This window comes from Macrobrachium nipponense, chromosome 39, assembly GCF_015104395.2.
Source record: "Macrobrachium nipponense isolate FS-2020 chromosome 39, ASM1510439v2, whole genome shotgun sequence".
NCBI lineage: Eukaryota > Metazoa > Arthropoda > Malacostraca > Decapoda > Palaemonidae > Macrobrachium > Macrobrachium nipponense.
This window is the reverse complement of record NC_061099.1, coordinates 34,759,103-34,786,068: the sequence shown is the minus strand read 5'-3', so window position 1 is coordinate 34,786,068 and position 26,966 is coordinate 34,759,103. Positions and strand designations below refer to the sequence as shown.

The 26,966-nt window shown below is 35.7% G+C and overlaps 1 protein-coding gene across 1 annotated transcript in view; it reads right to left on the bottom strand.

Moving 5' to 3' along the window:
- Positions 1-19,829, bottom strand: part of LOC135210413 (glutamate receptor ionotropic, kainate 2-like) — a 20,031-nt gene extending 202 nt beyond the window's left edge. The window contains exons 1-8 of the mRNA XM_064243315.1: positions 19,694-19,829; positions 18,992-19,170; positions 5,330-5,528; positions 3,928-4,006; positions 3,332-3,505; positions 2,397-2,611; positions 1,756-1,973; positions 275-370 (exon numbers count right to left, since the gene is read on the bottom strand). Of these exons, the coding sequence (XP_064099385.1) occupies positions 275-370; positions 1,756-1,973; positions 2,397-2,611; positions 3,332-3,505; positions 3,928-4,006; positions 5,330-5,528; positions 18,992-19,170; positions 19,694-19,829 (1,296 nt within the window). The remainder of the gene's footprint in view (positions 1-274; positions 371-1,755; positions 1,974-2,396; positions 2,612-3,331; positions 3,506-3,927; positions 4,007-5,329; positions 5,529-18,991; positions 19,171-19,693) is intronic.
- Between the last annotated feature and the right edge of the window lie 7,137 nt (positions 19,830-26,966).

Genomic DNA, 26,966 nt, shown 5'->3' with positions numbered 1-26,966 from the left:
ACTGATAAACTTCATAAAAATCAAGATACATACCTCAAGAAATGGAATTACTTGATAATTCAAAAAGTGCTGCTTTTGATAAAATTTCATGACTTAAAAATAGCTCAAGATTGAAGCAAAATTGTACTTATTTACAGTACTTGTATATTTCTTGAAACCTTTATTTTCAATGACAAGAACATATGAAAAATGTATTAAACTAAAGATAAACTTTGAATCATGTTGCTACGAATGATCCTTTCAAATACAGTAATGTACTTTACAGATATCTTACCCATGTTATTCCAGCATCATCTGTGGTAGGTAGGTTGCTTGGATTCCCCAACACCAGCTGCTTCCAAACATTGTGAAAAAGCCCTCCCTGTGAAGTCTATATATATAAAAAAAAGTGTTATTCCCTGCTTTTTGTAAATCATAACAAAATTCAACTGGCACCTCAAACACAAGCATTGAAACAGTTTGGGGCAGCACATAATTCAGGCTCCAGTACATAAATCAGGCTCCTGAAGGGATATATTTGAATTCAGATAAATCTCCAGTCCCACGGATTACAATATCTAACAAAACTGCACTACACTTCTGGAAAAGCCGCTACAGCTGTCAATCAATAGACCAATAAAGAAAACTAGATGCAAAAAAGATATACATATAGTACATACTGGCTTATAGCATACACCCCATCTGCATGAACCACCAACAAACTAACATCTTCACACTAATATGTAATGTGTGACATATTACAGAAAACTCTTATCTAACAATGGATGGTATGGTTCAATTCAGTAGCTAACTGATGTACAGCAACCATACTAAAAAATGTGTACTAATGAATCAAATTGTCAATGCTGCCCTGAAGTCCACCTGATGTTCTCTCAATGTTGAGAGGAGTGAGAATTGTGTTGGCCTTTTTAAAACAGTTATCACATGCTAAAATAGAATGCTTTTTTTAACAGCATTTTCATTAAATCAACTATGAGTCCTAGGATGTTCTGCCTTTTCTTTCCATGTAATGAGACAGCTGAAACTACTGTCATGAATTCTTATTTGAAAATTTGAATAAAATGTTTCCCTTCATTTGTTTAAGCTATATCTATATCTGCAAGAGGAGCCGATCTTAAATTTTTGAGAGCCTCTTCAAACCTCTTTAGGGTCCTCTTTCTCAGTACCAAAATGCAGTGTCACATTACTGTTTGCAAGCACCAATACTACCTTAAACCTATACTATTGGGAGCAATAATATATATGTACATAATTTTTTTCTATAATGGTAAGCTATAGAATTTTAGTCACATGTCCAGTCACTCCCTATCCTCTAATCACCTTTTTCCTTTTTGAGAAATAAAAGCCATTACTTGCTTTGCAGTATAAAATGAAAACTTTTGTATCTCCCTTTATTCCTAAAAAGAAAACATCAGTTTCTACTCTGGGTCTGCACGATCTTGTTTATGGCAATTTTTGTAGCATTTACTAGCTACTTATTGTTATAATTGTCTTCTCATCAAATTGCTATTGTTACTGAGTTTATTATGAATTTGGATCTTGGATAAGCTTAGGTTAGAGTTCATTGGTCAAAATACAGTATTGACGTACCACACACTGATAAGCACTTATTTTCTTCACTTTTCTAAAGATTTCTAAGAAAACACTACATACTGTAAAACTTCAGGTAGAACTGTACCTAACTTAAGAGTAACTATCAAGCCACTACAGCATTACACACGGGTAAAATGATTGAAAACAAACAGAACTACCTACCTCAAAATAACTCTGAACAGATATATCTCTCTGAAAGCCAAAAGAGTATGTTCCATCCTCCAGCAGACTCTGCAAGCTAGTTATGTGAGTAGAGGTTGATGCGACTGTCAGCAAAGACACAAGGGCACTTGTGTAGTGGGCATACACAAGCAATGTTGTAAAGAAAATTGTTATAAAAATAATTCTAGTAGAGATGCTCCTCACCTCCAGCCAGGATCCTGTAAATAAAGTGTATAACCTGTCAAATCTTCTGCATGCTACTTACTATCTACATTATACTAATAATGAATACTACTACAAATATCAAGAACATTCATTTTAGCAATCAGAAATCTTATACATTCAGAAAAATAGATGTAAACTGAAGATTTAACAATGCAACTTACAACTGCACATGAAAAACAATATCCAAATTGTACAAAACTAAAGGTCTTTTTTAACACGTCTACTACAATTCTATTCAGCCAGCTACATTTACTATGAACAAAGGATTAAATTTTTCAAAAGTTTGCCCTAACGAACTTGCATTACTGAATGTTTTAATTCAGCTGAAAATGATTTTCACAACAGCTTGAATAAAAAAAGTTATATCCAGCTTTACATTAAACTCAAAATGTATCACAAACAAAAGGAAACTTTACCTTGAACAGTAAAAGCTCCAATGGTGAGGATGTATGCATCTTTCAAGGATATCCTCTCTGTTTCTTGAGGGGAAAATTTTGAAGAAAAACAAAGGAAAGGTGGAACCATCAATGCAAAGGCTACTGTTGCCAGCCATGCAGCTGGAACCAACTCACTGGTAAAACTAGTCCATGTCCTTTCCATCAGTCCAGGACGACGGACTACAAGCTGATACCTGCATTCAAGAGACTAATTCAATGCTTATAGAAACTTTGGGTACAGTGGTGAGTAAAAAGCACCTTGTCATAATATTTCGATTATAGTGAAGCTTTAGGCTTTATAACCCTGAATATTTTCAAACCTCTGCCACTACAAATTAAATTTCGACCGGTAAATTATAAAATTGGTATGACAAAAGGAACTGCTGATCATTATCACAGCACACATTTAGAAGTACTTTCACTGATGACTTGAAGATTAAAATGAAATTGAAAAACCTCTGCAGAACCTATAATAAGCCCACTGACCAACCTTAAATGACACAAACTTAAGTAGAAATATACTGAAGTAATTACCGTACTACACAAAAATAAAAATGGTTTCGTCTTTTGTAAGGACTGTCTGTTGACTTCCTGTAGACAAGCCATTTTTAGCAATTTCATCTGTTCATAGAGGATTTATTTCATTTCCTTGAATAAGTTTGTTTTCTTACTGGAGGAGCTACAATTTTCTTTAAAAGCTAAGCATCAGTTAAAAGTAATGAAAATATGAGTTACCAACTTAATGGATACAGGTTAGCATAAAAACCTAAAGCTGAAGAATTTTCAGAGCACCAAGCATCAAAAACTGAAAACTGAAACCATTTTCTCTACTTCAAGAGTATAGTGTCTCATGAAAATGTTTCAAGGTAATGTTACAATCTTACAATATATAATAACAAAATTTTCATAATTACCCAATTTCCTTGAGACCCAAGAGAAAATCAAGTACCCTAACTCTGGCATTACTGTTATCTAAAGCAGTGACGACCACATCAGCATTGTTATCCAGCAACTCTTTCACAAGTCCATTCCAAACACCATTTGTTGGGTTCCCCCACAAACCATCAGGCGGTTGACGGCAAGAGTATCTGCAAACACAACATACAACCATTGCGAAAAAGACTACCATAAACAGAAAAAGTAAATAATGAATTACGTGGTGAAAGTTAAGCTTCCCAAAGCTACATGTTCAGTGAGTTTTATAATTTTTAAAAAATTTTAAATCAATGCAGTCAAGAAAATATGGATATTTCAGTGAAATTTGAGTATAACTTGACCCAGTGTGTGTTTCTCATTATAAAGATGTACTTGTTAATATTTTACAACAAAATGAACCACGCATTTAAACCCATGAAACCTAAGAAATTAATTCTCTAAGCATGGAAGCAATTGGATCAACTACCGAACAAGATGAAATACACAGAAAGGTACACACATATGTGGTACTGCATTCTAAATCTTCAGCAACAATCTTAACTTAAAATTTTAAAACCAATAAAAAAAATCTCACGTGAATCCTAATCTATCCTGCAAAGTGTGCCACACGTCCCCAGCATATCCACCTGTGATTTCTACATTTCCAAAATGTCCTTATCTCAAGGTTTGCCTCGGAAATAAACAGAAAAACTTGGAGGATGGCTTTTGGTTCGTTGAAAAAAAGAAATGAAGACAATATGTACTAGATTTCTCTAAGGAAAATATTTCAAGATACAGATTCTAAACTAAAATAATGACCAGTTACAGCAAAGTATGGTCTCAATATTTCAAGGAAAAAAACCAAGCCTAGAATCTAATTCATCCATATACGTATATGCATATGTATATCTATAAATCTCTATTATATGTGTAATACATGTTAAAATATATATATATATATATATATATATATATATATATATATATATATATATATATATATATTATATAGTATGTATATGATATTAGTATTATGTATGTATATATGCATGAATTCTTATCACATCACTGTGTTTCATATAAATGCATTTAGCTACAAATGTCCTTTAATATCTAATTCGCTCTACCTCGGAATTAATATATTTTCATAATATATGTTAACCGAAGGGAATTTTTTTGGTTGAAAAAAATTTCGTCCCCCCATGTATTCGAACCAGCGGTCAGACAGAGGAGAAATCAGGACTGCAGTGACATATTATCCTGATTTCTCCTCTGTCTGACCGATGGTTCGAATCCACGGGAGGACGAAATTATTATCAACTAAAAAATTCCCCTTCGGTTAACATATATGAAAATATGAAAATATGTATATTAATTTTGAGGTGGATCGAATTGGATATTAAAGGACATTTAATATCTAATTCATTTTCAACTTTATTCTGGCCAAACCTCTTCTCCTAATTCCCAGGTCAACGCCACATCCGTATCCTGAAGCAGTGCCTCCAACAACTACCAGGCCTCAAAACACAGAGGTCACTGCCATAAACACAGATTATTCTAGGAAACTGTCAGAATGGGTAACCTCTGCCCATACTAAACCCTAGAGCAAGGGTGACTTTTGGAACTCCCATGCTTACTCACACTGGACAAAAGTGCCGATTCCAAGACAACACTGATACCTTAGATCACATCCAAACTCAAGCAGCAATGGAAGTAAAGTACCCAGGAAGGGAGATTGGTTGGCGAGTATTTTTGTCACTCATCTTATTAGCTCTCTCTCCCATTTCAATGCAAGTAATTTCTTGCCTCTTCCACTAAAGTGTATCTACAACCAACGTGTAATCTCTTGACAATGCATGGATATTGCAAAAGAAACTGCATACAAACGTTCTAGCTACCGAAGTTCCTGTCCTATGATTACAACTTAATGCAGGAGTGGAATCCTAATATGAACCAATTTCTTTGTAACCCTGTAAATATAATAACGACAGACTCACGTCTAACGTAGTGCATCGTAGATGAAGTCCTGTTAGGTTTGACCTCCTCTGAATCCATGAAGCCTTCACGATAGTTCATCTGACCTTCCTTGGTCCAAGTCCCCAAAGACTGTATCTTTGGAGGAAGATCAGCAACGAGGTTATAAACTTCCTTCAGTTCTACAGATAGTGATGTCTTGTTTGAAATGGCAAAAGTCACCTGTAAGGAACAACGTACAAAATAACAAAATATTAATGGAAAGTAGGATGAAAGATGTCTTTATAATAATGTCCAACAGTAGATCCCCCCCAAAATCTCAAAAAGATACGAGTCCAGAATAAAATTTCCAATTTAAAACATTTACGCAAGATATTAGCAAAATCTCACAGACTGAACGAACACAGAAATCCTTTGGACACTAAACTTGAAGGTGATAATTCACCAATGTTCTGCAGATATCTCTAGCTTCATACTGCAATGCCTCAACAGGTGGGTACCATAAGGGGGTACAGGTGACTGTCCCAAATGACTTTTAAATCACAATTGTAGTTTCCATTCATATAATGTTCCCCACTTCTAGAACAGTAGCATCAAAATCCATTGGCAATAACCACAGAGATTCAATTGAAAAATGCAAAATTTTCATGGATCATGGAGGATTGGATGCCATTCATATGAGCAACAGCTGCACAATAATATCAACCTCAAGGGTGGTTAAATAATGTATATGAGGTGCATAATAGGATTTGTTTATAACATACTTTACACTACCCAAGGATAGATGGGGCAGGGGATTACATAGAAAAACTATTATTTACATCTTATACCAGTCATGCTGTTGCAGTCCTTACGACTGGCACATTGCATTCAGTATGTCACTAAAGAAAAGGTCACCTTTGCAACTGCACACAAAACTTTGCAAATCGCGAAAAATTTAAGTACGTAACCATTTGCTTTCCGTTTTAGTTTATAATTTCTTTGATGTATCGTTGAACATTTTAAACTTATAAAATGTAGAACACCGAAAAACTGAACAAATATTTTCTTATTTCAAAGAAAATAGATATAAATATGTAGAACGCAAACAACACATTCCCACCCCGGGAAACAAACTTCCTACCATTACTTAGCGTCTTGAGACAAGTACTACTCGACAGCATTCAGTAAAGAATGTTGATATTCAGGATGACTTTGATCAATGTATTAAAATGAAGGACTTGTTACAATAGTTTGCTATTCAGGCTCATCGCACAAACTATACTGTGCGTACAATGTTGAGCCATTCACTGGGTGTTTATATATATATATATATATATATATATATATATATATATATATATATATATATATAATATATATATGTAATGTGTTTACATAATAAAAATATGGAATGTTAGTCCATATATATAAAAGATGCTTGCAGGAAGGTGTGATCAGACTAGAGACGCTAAAGATGACGTATACAATAAGTATGTAGGCTAAGATAAACATGCCGTCACCTGTAGTCACTCAATTGTTTATAAACATTAGGTCCAAGCTCCCTGCTTGAGACAACTACCCGCCTACGTGATCTGTAGCGTGTCTCATTTGATTGTGTGTTCGTATGAAACTATGTCATCTGATAGTATGTTCATTATGTTCGAACTAACTGTCTGTTTCCTTCATAACTTGTAACAGAGATGGTAGACAGGGAGAAGAGAGTTAGCTATCGTTATTAGAAGACCTGTACCTCTTTACCTAAGCTTTATCATGTAGAGGAATAGGATTATCCATCCATCATTGGGGGGGGACCAGAAGCGAATCAAGCTATCGTCAATCGAAGACTTGTAACGATCATACCTGATCTCATCATGTAAAACTTCAGAAGAATAGACTATTTTTATACCTTGTGTTTTCTACAAGAACCTCACCGAACCATGAGTTTAACACATCGTCGTAAAGATAATACCGAATTCTTCGTAAAGTGATCTACAAAACCCCGAAGACACTCCATTGAAGATGGAAGTGCAATACCAACCGACTTAGCGTATAGATTATCGCTAGTCTAACATTACCTCATAGGGCGCCTTATCATACAAGGCACAAGCCCTAATATTGGTGGCCAGCGGACCAGAAGAACTCTACAACGTCCTACGAAGAAAAAACCAGAATAATAAATCATGATCATAAGAAGTCAACGACGACGGAAGCAGCAGATTCTTCAAGCAACCTAGTATCATCATTAGTGAGCGACTTCAGAAAACAACAAGATTCGTCAAGCAACTTAGTATCATCGTTAGTGAATAACTTCAAGAAACAAAACCGACGTGTCCTTTTTCCTACGACAACGCAAGCTTCGTCTCTCATTAGAATCATTCAAGAAAACATCGTTAGTGAGCGTTTCCGGCACTCCAAGAAACAAACCGAACGCGTCTGCAGCATCGGATCTTTCAAGGGCTCGAATCATCGAAACAACGCGCACGGGGGAAACTGAAGCCAAACCAGGTCGTCCGCTAAATAGAGAAGGAGGACCAAGGCCGTGTGTCGTTATCGGAACAACCGTGACTTCCCACAAAAGCAAGCTAAGTACAATTTTTTATTCATTTGGAGGTAACTTTGAGTTGTTTCCTTTACAGGTCGAATTTCGTTATTCCTGTGGCTGAAGTTACGAGACATTCTTAATCTTACTTTTTTACAGAAATTATCTACATCATTGAGATTTCGCTACTGCGAGTTTTTTTATCTTTGAGTGTCTGTTTCCAGAAGTTCTACTGAAATATCATAATCATATACTATGTTAATTTTATCATTTTGGGTGATTATTAATCCCTTACGTAACAAATCATATTAAACAGTGAATATGCGTTTACGCAGTGGACGTCTGTATTTATACAGATGCATAGATGGGTCGTTAAGCACCGTAGTGATTAGAAAACACACAAAAAAACAAGTGGAACACCCGTACAAATCTATATAAAATTAGAGGTAACACTATTTCGGGTCTTGACAAATAATGCTCCTTTGCAAGTCCCCGATCGCAGTTTTAGCCTGAGTTTTTTTGAGTTATATAAAATATCGAACCTCAATGACTCAACTTAACTTTTAAAATATGGCTGGATTGCAAGGAATAACATGTCTGTAAAAAACTTTCATCAGGCTAAATGCGCTGACCAGGATCCCTCACTATTTCAAATTTTAGCAAAGAATGAAGTACAAACAGTTAATATTGAATACAGTAGAGATAACTTGTCTTATTAGTAATCGCTCAGTTCCTAATAGTTCGTCATTCATTGCTTTATACGTAACCAGCAACATATGCTAAAAACACACAATACGTTGCCGATGGTAATAAAGAGAAGGATCCTAATTATTACAAAAAAAATAGAAACAGTAGCCTTTCAGAATCAAACAAGCAAACTCGGTTACTGTGTCACCTAGTCAAGCGGTCAAGGTTAGTCAAAAACTGCCGAATGTGTTCAAAACATAGCAAATTCCACACAATAAGCGACTCTAGCAGAGTGGGGAAAAGCGATGTTGGTTCATACCAATAATCTTTTTGAATTTAAAAAGGATTTTTCCTATGAAACACACGACCGTAAATAAGTAATCAGAGCAGGTTTTCGTTTTAATTTTAATACATTAAGTTATAATAATACTGGTGGATTAAGCCCAACTGTACGCGCCGTAAAAATTAGAAATATCTTGTTTTATTTCTTTAGTACACGCAATATCTTGTATTTACGGACTCACCGTCTGTTGTTCGAACTTCCCTAATTGAGAAGTCCGGATAAGCGAGCGTTTACAGATACCTCTATAGTTATAAAAAAACATTGATCTGTATCTAGTGTAATTGTAAGATTCATCTAGGGGTATACAAAAATTATATCTTACATCCTGCAAAAATAAGGCGTGGTTTATCAAAGGAAAATCCTATAAACCTTCAAACATATTAAAATCCGTTTGAACAAAAATGAGACAGTTAATCAAATAATAACTTATATAAAGAACAAATACATTTGTCTCATAAATCGTAACATTGTTCAAATGACCCAACAGAATTCTCCCACAACCGCAGTCGTAGTTTGCGCGCAAAATCTCGAGAAGCATGCACCCTCGAATGTCTTAGTGCGTGTAAAAAGACTTTGCTGAAATGAAATTTTAATCCTTCCCGACACTCTGAAATATAACGATTTTCCGCGAACAAAGCTCTAAAAGTATACATATCGTGGATACGGAAGTTATAAATATCGCATTTTTTTATTGTTGCTAATTTTTAATCACGCCCAACGCCAGTCGTGGATGAATCTCTCTGATAATCTATCTAAAGTAATATCCGTAAAGTCATTCAAGCAGAGGTGATTCAGCAGAATTTTTTTTTTATCTTCTACCTGAATACCAGGAAGTTTCTCCACTAGCGAGTGATCTCTGGGAGAAAAACGGATGTCATTGAAAACAAAACACGGTCTAAGGACAAACATAAAGCTATTTACGTACCTTCGTATAGATTCTCAATGAAATTTTAAAATTTTAAAATAGAGATAAATGACGAAGTTGAAAAATGTTAGTAATAGGAGCCATTAGGAAATCAAATTAGCCCATATAATTTTCCCTCAAACGTCATGCCATAAAAGATCGGACTTGGCGTATCTGCGCAGATTACTGTCGCTTAAACAAGGAAACGACTTCCGATAGTTTCCAGTGCGATATACCGACGACATCTTATCTCTGTTTAGGTTAGAATAAATTTTTTTTTTTCACCAACTTGGACTTACTTAAATGCTTTTACCAGATACCATTACCTAAGTGATTGTACCTCATACACCGTTTTTCAGCACACTAGGGGACATTATCAATTTTTACGTATGCCTCCGGCTTACGTTGCACCCCAATTACAATATAGTGTTTGGAGACTATTAGGGGATAACCTACATGCCTATATGGATGATCTTGTAATCTTTTCTAATACCTTAGAAGTACATTCACATAAAGTAGAGCTAGTGCTACAGAGACAAAGACAAATCTCAGAGTAAAATATCTAAATGTGAGTTTTTTTAAAAAAAACCGAACATGTTTATCTAGGTTTTATGTGTCTAGTCAAGGTCTTAAAGTAGTCCGTGGTAAGGTGTCGGCTATTCATAATTTCCGTTCCGGTACCTATTAACGTAAAAGGGGGATACAGTACTTTTGCGCTGTAGTGGGTATTACAATCGTATGCAAATATGTAACTCTTCAATCATGACAGCTTCCTTTAACAGATCTTACGAAGAAGAGCGTAGATTGATTATGGTCTAAAAGCATCAACAGGCGTTCGATATCTTAAAGCGGAATAATGCAGCTTACCTAACTTAAAAATCCCTCCCTGATTTAAATAAGGAATTTTTTTTTATTGCAACAGACGCCTCAGACCAAGGGGTAAGAGGGATACTACTTCAGCAATATGATAAACAGTTCTTTCCTATAGCTTTTTATTCACGTAAACTAAAGCCCTCTGAAAGTAAATATGCAGTAATAGGCAAGGAAGGGCTAGGTATCTTTAACACTAGTACATTTTAAGTTCATAATCTATGGCTATCCTGATAAAGTCCTTACTGAACATGAGTCCTTTACCGAGTTTTTCAAAGGCTTTAATCACAGTCCAAAAGGAACTCGGTGACAAATGATCATTCAGGTCTTTGGAGCCAAGTTAAGATATCTACTTGGGAAAGCAATTATCATAGCTGACGGATTCTCCCGCAATCCCGCACCATACAGCAAAGAACATTAATTGGACTAAAAGATATAGAAACATCCGTGCCTATTGTTAAAACCGTATCTAAACAAGAAAATTCCTTAACCCAAGAGATCGCGAGCATTGAATATCTGGGTTGGAGCGCAGAACTGTTACAAACTGAACAAAGCAAGAGTCACAGACATAACCCAAACAATAAACACTTCGAACGGAAACAGAATCAGCAGCAATAAACACCAAACAATAAACACTTCGAAACGGAAACAGGGTCAGTGGCTAGGCAAAAACAATAAACACTTCGAGCAGAAACCCTAAAGCAAAAGTATATTTAAAGTATGTGTATCAGAATAATGTAATCAAATGTAATATTATATGTAGGTCTGTGACGAAGAAAACCCGAAGAACACAGCAGGTGACTAACGACCAGGTAGTAGTAATAATCTCTTTCATACCAATCGTCATAAACTGGTTGCATTCCGTCATCCAGGGTTCCATAGTATGTCACAGAAAGCCAAATCACTATTTTACTGGCCTACAATGCTTACAGATATAAAAAAGCACATAACTAATTGTAACATGTGTCATGAAAACAAGGGATACACTAAGACCCCTGTCAGTTTAGGGACCTATCCTGTGCCAAATCAATCCTTGAAAGAATATACTTAGAATTATTAACGAATTACGAGTCTGACAGAGGGAATAAACACTTCTTAGTGGTTAATAGTTCCTTGACACTTATATAGAATTAATAGCACTAAAAACAAACACCGCAATTGAGTGCGTTAGGAATATTTATGAGTGCTAAATCAGTAAATATGGAATTCAACACATAATAATCTGTGACTCGGGTGGTGTAAATCAATAATAATCTCCTTAACACGTTGTCGTGAATTCCTTTCCATTAAGAAAACCAATAAATATATTTTATCACCCAGAGTCAATCGGTTTGGTAGAATAACGGATAATTAAATAGGAAGTGTCAATGTCTTACGAGATACAACTCGTGATGTTGGATCCGAACTGGATTATAGCGGTTCTCGCGGTTTTAATACCTTTATCATTGATATCTTGTATCTATAGAATTGATGCCGCAAGTAGCCTTATACGGTACACCGCTAGAAACACTTTTCCACATATTCAAGCCAACCATTAATTTATCAAAGATATATAAAAAAATATATAAATAAATAAATATAAAAAAATAAAATAAATATGGATACAAGTGGAGTCAATATATACTCCGTAAGAACGTCGGAAGGGTTACAAATTATAATAAAAAAAGGAATCACGATAATATCAATAAGCAAAACGTAACCATTAAATATCCAAATATATATGCGTAAAGATTTGAACTCTAACTTAACGCTTTAGTAATGACAAATAAGCTAAAAGTTCAAACACATATCCAAAATCTACTGACATATTGTCTGTCCCGGTGATTTATATTCGTAGTCAATGAAAAAAAAAAAAAAAAAAAAATTTAAATTTTAATAAATAAATAAATAAATAAAATAATAATAAATAAAATAAATAAAATAAAATAAAAGAGATTTTAAAGTCAGGAAGTCTAGAAGTGAAAATGTTATCTATGAAATAATCCTATATGAATCTTATACAGGGCTAATAATATATATAGAATTTGTATGAAACCCTTTTCATTATAGTTTGAATAAGGAATATTTATTTAACATAATGCCAACATGAAACTAATATTGTTCAATTTTGGTACTGTTTTTTTTTTTTTTCAGACATTCTTCTCATGCGGGTGGAGAATTAAAACACTAAAATATCATTTGAAAATACTAAAGTCGTATCTCTTACAGCAAGTAACGTAACTCTTAGCTGGCTGAGAGCAATCTCCTGCCAAGTGACGACGTCATCATTGCCGTATCAGCATTTGTTCCTTTTAACCTCAATAATCTGCTTACACAGGCTTCATCTGTGTGTCGTCTCTCCGCTTGCAAAAGCAGATTGACTGGTAGAAAGGAATGCTTAGCTCATGAACTTCACATGTGGTTCATAGGTCACATGACAGGCCACATAACATATTCTTATCCACCAGTGTGTGTAATGCAATTAGTTAAGGACTTGCAATCATTTTAAAATTAATGAACAAAATAAGCAAATAGAATTTCTATAACAACGAAATGAATTAATTTTTCTGAACCTCATAGACATTTAGAAGTATCAAGTCATGGATGTGAAAAAATTACTTGCAACATTAGCTTATTACAATCCAGGTAAATCACATTCATGGGAAAATGTCACATTTTCTTGAAAAACCCAAATTTTATTTAGAAATTAGTTACATAGTGGGTTTTTTTTTTCGTGTTGCATCTCTACCTATTAATAAAGTTTAAAAAAAAAAAAAATTAACTTCAGAGGATGCGCACGAGAAAATTGAATATGAAACTTTTGTTAGGGCACATAGAATCATGATTAATATTCTCTTCGACTCTATGTTGCCTGGCAATCTTACAATTAGCTCCGTTTTCCACTTCTTTGTCTAGTAACTTACTACCAGTAATATCGAATTTTCTTTGAGATTCGTATTGATATCTATTTATTTTTTATAATTATGGATATTTTTACAGTCATCATAGACCTGGATAGTTCACTCATTGTTAATGCCATGGATAAAAAGTTTGTTTTTGTACAGCGGACTCTTTTGAATTCCAAAATATCAGCGAATTCATGTGGGTTAAGTCTGGTCTAAATGGCTTCTCTTCCCTCCCCTGTATTTGGATGTCGTTTTGAATTTACTTTGCCCTTGTTGACAAGTATAATTTCACTTGCAGGCTGATTAATGGAACCTGGTTACAGTATCCTGCAGTACGAGAGTTTCACAACGCAACTTCAAAAAATCGTTCGTCGTAGCGGACGACTACAGTCAAGTAACAACCGCCTACAATGTGAAAGGAATTTCATGGACTTCTTCGACCGACACCGTATCTCGTCGTTAATCTCGTTTTAATGCGGAACGCTCCAGCGGCTGTCGGAATTCGACTACAAAAGGGACATACTTCCGACAATTACGACCCGAAGGATATTCAACTCTACTTTGCTGGCGAAGGACTCGTGCTGGGATGATCTATTCATCGCGAACGTAATCGTGTAGCTTAGGATGCAGAGAATAAGTATGAGCGCAAAATGGAACGTTGGACCCGCCAGGCAAATTTTCCCCTTGTTTTAAACCATTGAAAAAGGCCGTTTCATTTGGCTATAGGTGGTTGTCTGGAACTGTGTAATGGACGAAAAGTTGTTCGAACGCTAGTTAAAAGTGAAGTAGTATAACCTCGGTCATGTATCCTATATATATAAAGTATCATGTATCCTATATATAATTGATCATAAATAACAGAGTCGAAATATATCTTTGCGTGTACGCAATATGAATCTCTTATCTAAATGATCATAAATAACAGAATCTAAATATATCTTTGCGTGTACGCAATAGGAATCTATTTAAAGTGCACATATATTAATCATAATTATATGAATCCATATACATATGTATAAACAAATCAGGTAGCCTATAATCAATGTTACTTTTTTTTTCTTACCAATATCTGCAGTTATATATGAGTTAGTATATTGATTAATGAATCAGATATATAACATTTAGCATAAAAATCAACGAATCAATCAGCATAAACATTAATAATTTTATCAATTCATATATGAACTTTTTTATCAGTTAAAATATGATTTTTATCATGTTAATCTTCATTCTATGCAATTATCAGAGTACATTAGTATTTTCTGTAGCATATGTATCTTAATGAGATGAAGTGAAAAACTGTATCATTATATATATCATGTGATCACTATTATTTACCAATATCATTGTTTTATATTTTATTACTTGAATCAATTCATGTACACCATGAATTTTTATTTACTTATATATATATATATTCACATAGTGTCTGTATCACACTCCTATAAGTCAAATGCAAGTCAAGTTTGAGTAATATTCAGTAGTTGGTTTTGGTAGCTGACCGAGCTAATGTAAGTGTTTACATAATAAAAATATGGAATGTTAGTCCATATATATAAAAGATTGCTTGCAGGAATGTGATCAGACTAGAGACGCTAAAGATGACGTATACAATAAGTATGTAGGCTAAGATAACATGCCGTCACCTGTAGTCACTCAATTGTTTATAAACATTAGTCCAAGCTCCCTGCTTGAGACAACTACCGCCTACGTGATCTGTAGCGTGTCTCATTTGATTGTGTGTTCGTATGAAACTATGTCATCTGATAGTATGTTCATATGTTCGAACTACTGTCTGTTCCTTCATAACTTGTAACAGAGATGGTAGACAGGGAGAAGAGAGTTAGCTATCGTTATTAGAAGACCTGTACCTCTTTACCTAAGCTTTATCATGTAGAGGAATAGGATTAGCCATCATCATTGGCAGAAGCGATCAAGCTATCGTCATAGAAGACTTGTACGATCATACCTGATCTTCATCATGTAAAACTTCAGAAGAATAGACTATTTTTATACCTTGTGTTTTCTACAAGAACCTCACCGAACCATGAGTTTAACACATCGTCGTAAAGATAATACCGACTTCGTAAGTGATCTACAAAACCCCAGACACTCCATTGAAGATGGAAGTGCAATACCAACCGACTTAGCGTATAGATTATCGCTAGTCTAACATTACCTCATAGGGCGCCTTTATCATACAAGGCACAAGCCCTAATATATATATATATATATATATATATATATATATATATATATATATATATATTATATATATTATATATAAATATATATATATATATATATATATATATATATATATATATATATATATATATATATATATATATATATATATATATATATATATATATATATATATATATATATATATATATATAATATATATATATATATATATATATATATATATATATATATATATATATAGATATATATATATATATATCATATATATATATATATTATATATATATATATATTATATATATATATATATATATATATATATATATATATATATATATATATATATATATATATATATATATGAGCATTTATCATGGCGTCTGCATAAACATTAAATGTAATAACGGTTGCTTGCAAGTCCTACTGCAGAGTATCGCGCTTGCAATGGGCGCCTTCGTCTTTTTAGTTCTCGGAATAAAAATTGTTTTGATCCGCACAATAAAACATTTGACGTGACTTTTTACATACTACAGAACAATTCATCACTTCTTTGAATAATCAAAATAATTACTAATGACGACAGAAAGATGTGGGAACAGGAAACAAAAGGTTAAGAGAGAGAGAGAGAGAGAGAGAGAGAGAGAGAGAGAGAGAGAGAGAGAGAGAGAGAGATACGAACTGCTCCAACGTGCCCCAACAATGAAAGTGCATTTGAGTTCAGAAGATATATGTAAGTCAACTAAGGCATGCTTCCTGAACACCTGATAGCAACAGAAAACGGAGCCATATAAATAAAATCAAAGATGATAAAAAATGAATGCCACTTTGAATAGGACCCCTAGTAGTCCAACATGCGAGTGAATGTAAGCAAATCTTAAGATATAAAGTAAATAAAGAATAATGAATCTTGGAACGTCAGTTGTTGTAGTAAAAATTTAACACTTTCACTCTAGAGTATCTTCAACTCGCATAACCCATATTTAATTAAGATCTCCAATTTTTACCTTCAATTGTGAATTGTCATCCTGCAAGGCTATAATACGTACCAGCTCTTTGTGGACGCCTCATTCACATCACAACCAACGCAGCCCATTGCAGGGAACCAGACCCACAACATTAATGGATGCGTAAATCATTTTCGCAAGGCATTTACCCAAGGGAGGCCATTATTATACGTTTCATTCGTGGAAACCGTCCCGTGTACCCGAAAGACAAGAGTGGGAGGAACTTTTTTGGCAATTCATTCACGCTCAGAATGAAGACTGATTGCTCGAGTTACAAGCAGTGAATTTGCCATAAATCATGCTTACAATTTCTTCCGACACTCGCCTACACACCGTTGCAAAGGTGTATGTCTGCTTTTGACTACATTACCGACTACTACTTCTACATACATACAAATGCATCGGCCCTTAAGCTAAGTTATACTAATCTTTGACAAAGATGATCGATATAACGTAAACAAAAAAAGTATAAATCGTGACAAAAAAAGGGATATCCAGTATGTATTGTGATTCAACACGTCGTGTCTGCCAGTGCTGGAAAAGAAAAAGCCAATTAGAGGCTGAATTCATAAGTTTCACAGATGTCTTGTTTTACGGGTTGTACTAATATGTCTATTTAAAATGTAACTTAGGAGATGAGAATATTATCTAACAGATTGTTCTGGATGGACCGACTTCTCTCTCTCTCTCTCTCTCTCTCTCTCTCTCTCTCTCTTCTCTCTCTCTCTCTCTCGTTATTGGACAAAAATCAATTCACATTTTACAACTTTCCTGTCGATAACAATCTATCTGTAATCATAAAGCATTGATTGGTTTATTTACCTATCTATTAACCCCCAAAACAAGTTCACAACCCAGGATAGATTCAGGATAAATCCTACTGACTTAGCAAACTCAACTTCAACAGCTACCTGCTGAAACACCGTACGTAGCACTGCATACAACCTAAATGAGGCTAGGATGTCATTAGCAATTTTTCAGATACCCTGAAAACTTAAATAAAATTTTCCACAACATTATCTCTGTTACTAGCCTGACACTGATAACTGCAGAAGGCTTTTCTTAAATAAATTTGTCAACACGATTTCAATTTCAACTTTTTCATAGTTCAAATCATATTGAAAAAGTGCCCAATTCCAGCAAAACAAATACCTGGTTTATGTCTAGGGATGAGATAACGGGGTTGTGTGTCCACCAATTCCATAACTTGACTGATGTTCCCAAACAGAAGCCAAGGATAATCCCTTATCACTGACTGGTCTGTCATCTAAGTTAAAGAGAAGATAAAAGATATAAGTGAAACGATATAAGTGAAAGATTTCAAACCCGAGATTGGACTTAAAATATCCCAACTCTTTTTACGATAATCTGGTTCTTGCCTAGATACAGAAATTCATCCTTCAGAAGGCTTACCCTGGTGGGAAATGGTACAGTCCTTGAAGCTTGAGGGCAGGGTCACTGATCGATTTAATATGCTTTATCTGGCCTCATATCTGTCAGGATCATAGACACCAGCTTCAATATATCAATAAGAATTTCATAGGACATAAGGTGCAATCCTGAAACAATCATTAAAGGGCTTACATATGCATCGTAATAATAAAACATTAAAAGAGAAATAAAAAACTTAGATTTATTCCAAAAAGGCCGTTCCTGTTCCCTGCAAAATTAAATAAATAAATAAATATAAATAATAAATAAAATATTATAAAAAAAATAAAAAGAAAAAAACTCCACTACCCCTGTAACTTACATTCTCTCAAAGAATCTTTCCAAGGATCCCCACCTTTGACCTCAGAGAAATCGGTCCATCTAATCGAGGTGCCTAGGGCACTCAATATCCAATTCACAGTCAAAGGGTATCAAGCCACTGCAATATGGCTGGGCTGGTGTTCACTAGCCATCAAAAAGGTGTGTTTAGGTGTGTAGGGCTAATAACAAGCAAAAAAAAAAAAAAAAAAAAAAAAAGACGAGACCAGGTTTAAAATCAGTACGTGGAAAGGGAGATCTTAGAATTAGCTAGACTGTTAATTGGCTATTTTGTCCACTTCTTCATTCCCACATATGCGCACATGTGAAGGCACCCAGCAAAAGTTTACATTTACTCCACTAAACTCAATAATATAAAGGGATTGCAAAATTCTTTAAACATGGACTGATGGAATTAAAAATGACAGTAACCTGCAAGAAAAAGGGTTAGTATCCTCTTAGGAACTAAAGAGAGCAGCAAACCATCGCACAGGCACAATTTCTCCCTCACCTTCGTAAAGAACTCGAGGTCTCCAGGTCGCATAAGAAATCCAACATTGAGATCGGACGACAACAGCTGATCCTCCAATTCGGAAGGACCCCCAACACCCACTTTTCTGACAGCGATGCCACGGACGCCGCTTTTCCACAGAAATCGCAGGGCATTGGCGGAAAAGGATCCAGCATCATCTGCAAAGAGAAAGAAAATGCTATACTACAAAGATGGATGGTAAGGAGTAACAACAGCACTCAAGGGAAGCAGAAACACTGGTACTAAGATGGATGGTATGAGTATCAATAGCACTCAAGCGGAGCAGAAATAAGGAAAGAGAAAACAAAATCTTAGGTTACTGGCACCCGTCGCCATACGATTGGGTCAAGTTCCTAAAAAATTGGTGGTTGCTACATGATCGATCAAGTAACGACCCCTTATGGAATGGAATGGAATATAGAGTTTAAGCCAATGGCCAAACATTGGGACCTATGAGGTCATTCAGCACTGGAAAGGAAATTGAGATTGGGCAGTTTTGAAAGGCATAACAGGAGGAAAACCTCACAGTTGCACTATGAAATAATTGTGAGGAGAGAGTGGACAGCACGATGGAAGAAAGGATATGAATGGAGGTATTGTCTAACAGCAAAAGGAATGAAGGGGGTTGCAGCTAGGGGTCGAAAGGACGCTGCAAAGAACCTATATAATAGTAATGCCTACAGTGCGCCTGACAGCGGTAACCCCCTACGGGGAAACCACGGGTTGTGTAACGAGTGAAAGGGCATGTCCAGGCCATATCGACCTCTTGCTTCATTATTCTCTCATCCATATCTGGAACGTCGGTCATTTCTCTCATGGTATCACTTCTAGCTCTAATCTGCTATCCGACGCCTAATTTATTGAACAAAATTGAGAGAGAGAGAGAGAGAGAGAGAGAGAGAGAGAGAGAGAGAGAGAGAAGCAAATAGAAGAACAAATCATACTGCTAGGAATGCCGATCTCGAACTACGCGTCGTTATCAAATCCAGTTGCATGGCACCCACTAAGACTTACTAAAGTATTCCAAAAAAAGAGAGAGAAATTTGAATAAATAACCGATTTTGGCACGAAAGACGCGGCCAGGGCCATTTTGAACGAGAACGAGGCAACAGTGATTCTAACACATGTCCATCTATTATGACTTTCTCTGTGGAAGTCATCAAACACGACACGGCAGTAACGCAAGGCGTTCTACGTAATCCACTATTCACGATTCGCGTGACAAAAAGACGCTGCCGAGGATTAATAAATAAATAAATAATATACAGTCTTCTATTTGACAAACCCTTCTACCAAATTAACTTGATAAAAATATAAATGAACACAAAAGTTGAGTATACTAAAATGAATAAGCCGGTACTAAACTATCAAAATTTAAAAGCTTAGAACATGGACATAGAAAAAACATTCTTGCAATTGACCTCCATAATTACACACGCTGCCTTCACTTCTTCAAACAATACTTCTCACATTCTGAATGATTTCTCGATACAATATCTCCCTGCACTTCATGACAAAGTGCCTCGTCTAAGATAAAGTAATATAGTATTAACGGCGACACAGTTTTATTACAACATACTTTCAAGACACTTATTCTCTTAGCTGAAAGAAGTTATGAAAAAATTATCTACGCGTACTGTACCTCGTAGGAGGGTATAGCGCCGTCAATACACAGAGTACACCTCACAAGGTGCACTGTAGGCATTATTTAAGGTTCTATGCAGCGTCCCTTCGGCCCCTACCCGCAACCCCTTTCATTCCCTTTACTACTATATCTCTATTCATATTATCTTTCTTCCATCTTACCTTCGACCCTCTCCTAACAGTTGTTTCAGCATTTATTTTCAGCGCGGAAAGACCTCATCGGTCGCAGCGATTGTCCTATGGCCTCAATTTTCTATTCCCGTGTCAGTTCCGAGTTTACTGCAGACAAAGAAGCGCGGCAACCGGAGAGAGAGCAAACAATTACAGCTGAATCATTGATGCCAACAGCCACGACACCATCGTCAACGAGCGACGAATCACGTGACCTGAATCGACATAGTACTACTCACTGCGACAAGCTTTGATAGTAGCGACAGAAGCAGCGGGAATTTCCTTATGGTTAAGATACTTTTACCGAGAGGTCTACAGTCAACTTAGAATTGGCACTGGACTATAAAATTTGGGTCAAAGTCCAAGCGCTGGGACCCATAACGTCATTCAGCGCTGAAAATAATGAAACAACTTGAGGGCGGCGGGCGCTACAGCTATAGAGGCTGAAAGAACGCTGCAAAGGACAAGTCAGGCCTACAGTGCACCGCGTGAGGTGTACCGACAGCATTAACTCCCTACGATGTACAGTAACCGTGGCAAAGTGAACTGGATGGATAGCAAAAGGTTTACAGAATAATCCAGGACGTGAGTTATGATGATTTGTTGTGGATTGAGTCTGGATCCACTTGCCACTCAGCCTTGCCAGCAAACACCGGGTGGTTAGACCTTGGTTAGCTTAAAACCCTACGGTTGTTTGGCAGTAGGTATTATATCCTTCAATTAGCCTATCATATTCCTTTTATTTTGAGGAAGACGAGTCACCCACTCTTTCTGACAGAGAGAGAGAGAGAGAGAGAGAGAGAGAGCGCGCAACTACGAATATGGTTGCATTCCAGCAATATATTCACATGCTTTTCTTGGCATAAAATCCTGAAAACAAGTTAGCGCCCACCTATTTCTAACGCTTAGCTCAACATACACATCACCTCACCTGAATTCGGAAGGAAGATATTAACGCTGGTGTATCCGAAGGAGTTGCAATAGTCCTTCAGAAATTTCTGTTCCGTTTGGTCGAGGAAAGCGTCAGTACGGCCGATCATGGTCAGAGCGAAGAGAAAGATGAATATCGCTCTCAGTTTTGAACTGTTCTTAAGCACTTGTCTCTCCTTACAATTCATTTTCACATCATGGTCACTCATTTTCAGGCTAAACAAGAAAAAATGTCAAATCACCCTAAAATATGTAGCCTACTAAATATTCATCATTATTATCGGCGCGATTAAGAAGTTATTCTTAGCTTTGTTGTATTTGAAATTGCTATTGCTTGGAGACGCTATCGGTTTTTATGGTCAGCTGAACTGGTCTTGTTCTGTCGACGTCTGTCAAGCAAATTCATGTACATCAAAATTAACCATAACTCAATATTCATTTACTTAATACCCAATTAACATTAAGACTGTGTGTGTGTGTGTGTGTGTGTGTGCAATTTCAAAGCATTTTCATTCTGGCCGCGTTCAAAACTAAGCCCATTAAGACGGCGGAAGCAAGGGCATACTTGGAATTCGTTTACCATTACACATTTCCACGGGCTTTCTCGATTTAATGACAGGAATTTTCCAGAATGCGGGAGAGCTTCCTCGAGACACGTACTTCCAATAATTATGACTAAAACAAGGGCTGCAAAACACAGGCTAAGATACCGTGATATTTATGGGAAAAGATAGCCAAGGGCTAACGGTATCACCTCTTACATTTTAAAACATTCTAACGAGTACACTTGGGATCATCATTCCGGTTTGCGCGAGTATTTCAAAAACAAACTGACAGCCATACTAATCTAAAGGACACTTTTGCAAACCGTAGTCCTAGTTTATACATAGTTACAAGAAAGCAAAGCCAATTGATTTTCGGGAAGTAAGAAAACTATTTTATCCAGACACATGCATAAATAAATACAACACGCACTCAATAGTAGGTATATCATATGCATTTTAATCCTTTAAACTATGGGATAAACTGAACGCAGTGGATATTCTGACAACATATAGACCTTGCTACGTTTAAGGATTAATTTCCTCGAGCGACCATTCAGCGCAGTTTTTCTCCAGTTCTAATTTGCTGAACACATTACACAGAGGCTCATTATGACGTTTCTGTCCAATTAACATTTATATCAAACATACGAAAATCACTGCTTTTTTGGAAAAGGTCTCTTATCTTTCCAGGTGCTACGCTCAAGTGCTACTTTGGAACCTTCGGTGCAAAAGCATTAGTAGCCTAATCGGTGGTACTTTGGGCTTATGTGTCACCTTCTCAGAGGTGCTTGCACTATACTTGTATATATGTAAAGTAGACAGCCGCATGAAGATATCGTTTATTAATATAATTTGTCGACCACACATTATAGAGTATGTATAATAATTTGATCTTAGAGGAGCCACGTAGTACTAAACACGGCTTCTACCTTGTTTAGTACTAGCACCTCGTAGTTGGTGACGCGTAGATAACAGGCCAAGTAGCGCCATTTAATCTCACAGTTCACTTGTTCGTCAAGAATCACCTAACAAAAGTATCTTCCGAAACGGCTGTACACCGACTGAGCGACTACCGGCGCTATATCAATACTATATAGGACGACTTGCAAGTACCACCACCACGTAGGCTACACTACCCACAGGCTGTACCGGGGGAAGGGGGTTGAACGACCGCCCCCCCCCCTAAATTTCTGGAAGTCCGTATTTTCTGTGACTATCTTTGTCATTGAACTGTATTTACCATGAAATAAATAATCAATGTTTTTTGTGAAGTCAAAGTATATAACATAAATGCAGTTATTGTTAACATAAATGAATCAATCAATAAAACTTTAAGAAATAATCTTGAATTTCAGTGCAAACTTTCAACATAAATAAAATTCTGTCAACCAAAGCCAGTACTTTGAATAACCTCTAATCGGGTAGAAGGGCATAGACCGCATAGGTATACCCAGTTCTTCTTCTTATTATAACTAAAACAACATTTTCAAGTATTTCATCTTGTATATACTACCTATATATGCAATCATTTGTAGAAGAAAAGGTTCAGTTTTGGGGGAAAACGCCCCCTTCAAAAAAAAAAACTCTGGGTACATTTACCACAAACATTTCACCGTTTTGCCTTAGACATGACAATACTAGACCCTGACAAAATTCTCATGGAGGAAAAATCAGTAGAAGGTAAGGGAAAAAAATACTCGAATCAAATTATAAAAAGAATGACAAGCAAGTTCAATTATGTTAAATCCAAAAAGACAACCGGAAAAATGCTAGTCACAAAGCATGAAGCAAAATCTATTGTGGCTTTAAAAAATATTTCTGCAATTATCCAAGTGTTGCTAAAGCGTTTGAATTTTCGCTCCGATGGGAGAATTCGCATATACTTCGTTATCAGGTGACTGCCCCAATCCGATAAGTTATAAAATTGCGCCACCATATTTCTATTTCTGCATTTCACCATTAGCATAAAATCATTATGCGGTTGCAGAGTTTGCGTTACATTAGCTATTGTTAACATCTTGTGTCAATGTTGCACCTACTTCTTTAAAATGAACATGTCTACAATTCGTCACAAAGAAATATAGAACCTTGACGTGAGGTGTAGATATAGCAGTTAAAGTGGAAACAAGAGCGTGTAAAAAGGTTAGGCATATATAAAAGTGTGACGACGACACTTTCAGATGATGACGGTGATTTTTAAAGCATGTAAAATATCCAAGTGTAAGTAAACAGTACTTTCGGTTGTTATAAACAATTTTATCCTGAAGTCTACACGAACAGAGATACGATAAAGAATTTGTTGTTATTCTTCAGACTTAATTCGTTCATTTCAATGCACAACTAAAGTTGTGTATATTAAGAAACCGTTTACAACAACAGCTATAAAAATTTTCGAATATGTTGCAAAATAAAATGGTTCCATTGTGGGAGGCCTACATACCGAATGACGAGAGGGGTGGAGCACGAACGTCTTAACACACTAAGTTCCCAGATTTAAGAATCCTCATCAAGAACCTGAATCAAAATGCACAATCCCACTCCATACATGTAGCATTTTATTTGGAAACGCATAAGAACCCACCAGGGGAAATTATCACAGTGGGGAGGGCTGTACTACATAAAACCAAACAAAGCGAAGTGGAAACATTGACGCAGCAAGACCAAAGTAGATACAGCGCCATCTACTAACGAGATGATGGTGGTAAGTGATAACAGTAATGATCTACACGTAAATGATTTGTAATGAGAGAAGCAAAGAAATTATTCTAGTATGCACGAGGATAGGGACCATACAGTATCTTATACCGTGTGAAGTCTATGGACATATATAAAAACATTAAGAAATCTAAGCAGTCTCTAATTTGTTACTTACTATCATATACTTATTATATATATATATATATATATATATATATATATATATATATATATATTATATATATATATATACTTACATACATTTAAAATTTATATTATAACTTGACAAAAAGTTTTTAAACTACAAATATAATCGATTAATATCTAATTCACTATACCTTGCTAATACACCCATAGGGTATTATAATTGTATACCTATCCTCTCAAACTATTGTGAATTCGATATCGAGGTATTTGCGACAAGCATGCAATCACACACAATAATATATATATATATATATATAGATATATATATATATTGTATTATATATATATCTAATATAATATAATATTATATTATATATACTATTATATATATATATATATATATATATATATATTGTATGATATATGTATTTACTGTGATCCAACAGCATAACTGCCCAGCGTAATTTAATAAAAAAAGTGATCAAAGCATTTTCTCTCACTCAAGACTTGAACGCTAGACCTTTTCCTGGTACACCTATTGGTTAAAAGCATCTGAAACCGTAGGCCAAGACCCAATCCTAATTTAGATAACTTTTAAACACCTCCAATTAAAAAAGTTATGGCAACATTGTGGGGTGTTACTGCTGCATGCTTTGTTAATTTGGGTAAATACCTGTGAGTAAGGGCAGAGACCGAAGAAACGCCCTTTCAGGAAGTTTTAGAATTGTTGTCTTCATTGTTATGGCTTTCTTTTAGATGGTCTCATTTGTGGCCAGGGTTCAATTGCGTTTTCAGGTAAGATTATTATAGCAGGAATATAGATGTTGGCCATTATCGTATGAAAATCTCCCTCACTCACAGCGATATTCACACCGATGTCAACTAAATTCTGAGTCTAATCATGTCAAGATGTTCGTGAACAGTAGGGTCAACTTCTTAGTACGATCAAGAGTATTTCATGTTATCTCGAACACTCGTGAGCAGCGAGGGCCATAAAGGGAACTCCAATTGATAAGACTATTTAAATGGGAAAAGAACTGTTCCATGTGCACACAAAGAATCTAGGAACAAGGAGGCAAGGACAGAATTCCCAAGCCTGCCTTCCCACCACATCTAACTTAATCACAAATCCTTGATGGTGCAGTAAGATTTTTGTCTCCTTGTCTGCTTTTCGCTATTCCCAAGATCCTCCAATATCATGACACCCTTCCCCTTGTAAAAAAAAAAAAAAAAAAAGTACTACTACTATGCAATATCACTAGTTATGTTACGTACCAAAAATCACATATATAATACATAACAACCTACTTATGCCGAGCTACTTACAACAACAATAACGACAGGGCATGAAATATGAAGGAAAATTATTGACTACCTATTATACTTCGGATCTGCAGTTGTTTGTGTCACTGTTATGGAGAACATATATAAAACGTATACATATGTATGACTATTGCTGGAACTACATCATGCCTTTGTCGCATATATCCCATTAGATACGAAACTGTTGCGGTTACACACGCAACACACGCACTAAGCAGTATTTATTAAGCTGGACGCGTAACCTACGTGTTAACTGCACTACTCTTAACCCAGTCAAATAGCTAACAACAGCGCCCCCCCCCCCTTCTCTCTCTCTCTCTCTCTCTCTCATCTCTATCTCTCTCTCTCTCTCACAAATTTACTTGTGAAAAGTGCATTTATGAGGCTGCAAATAATATAATGCCCAAATAACAACCAAAACAGTATGAAATATTGAATATTTTACTGCAGATCGCTTTTCAAGATAAGATTACAATGGGAGATAAGGCAATGATAAG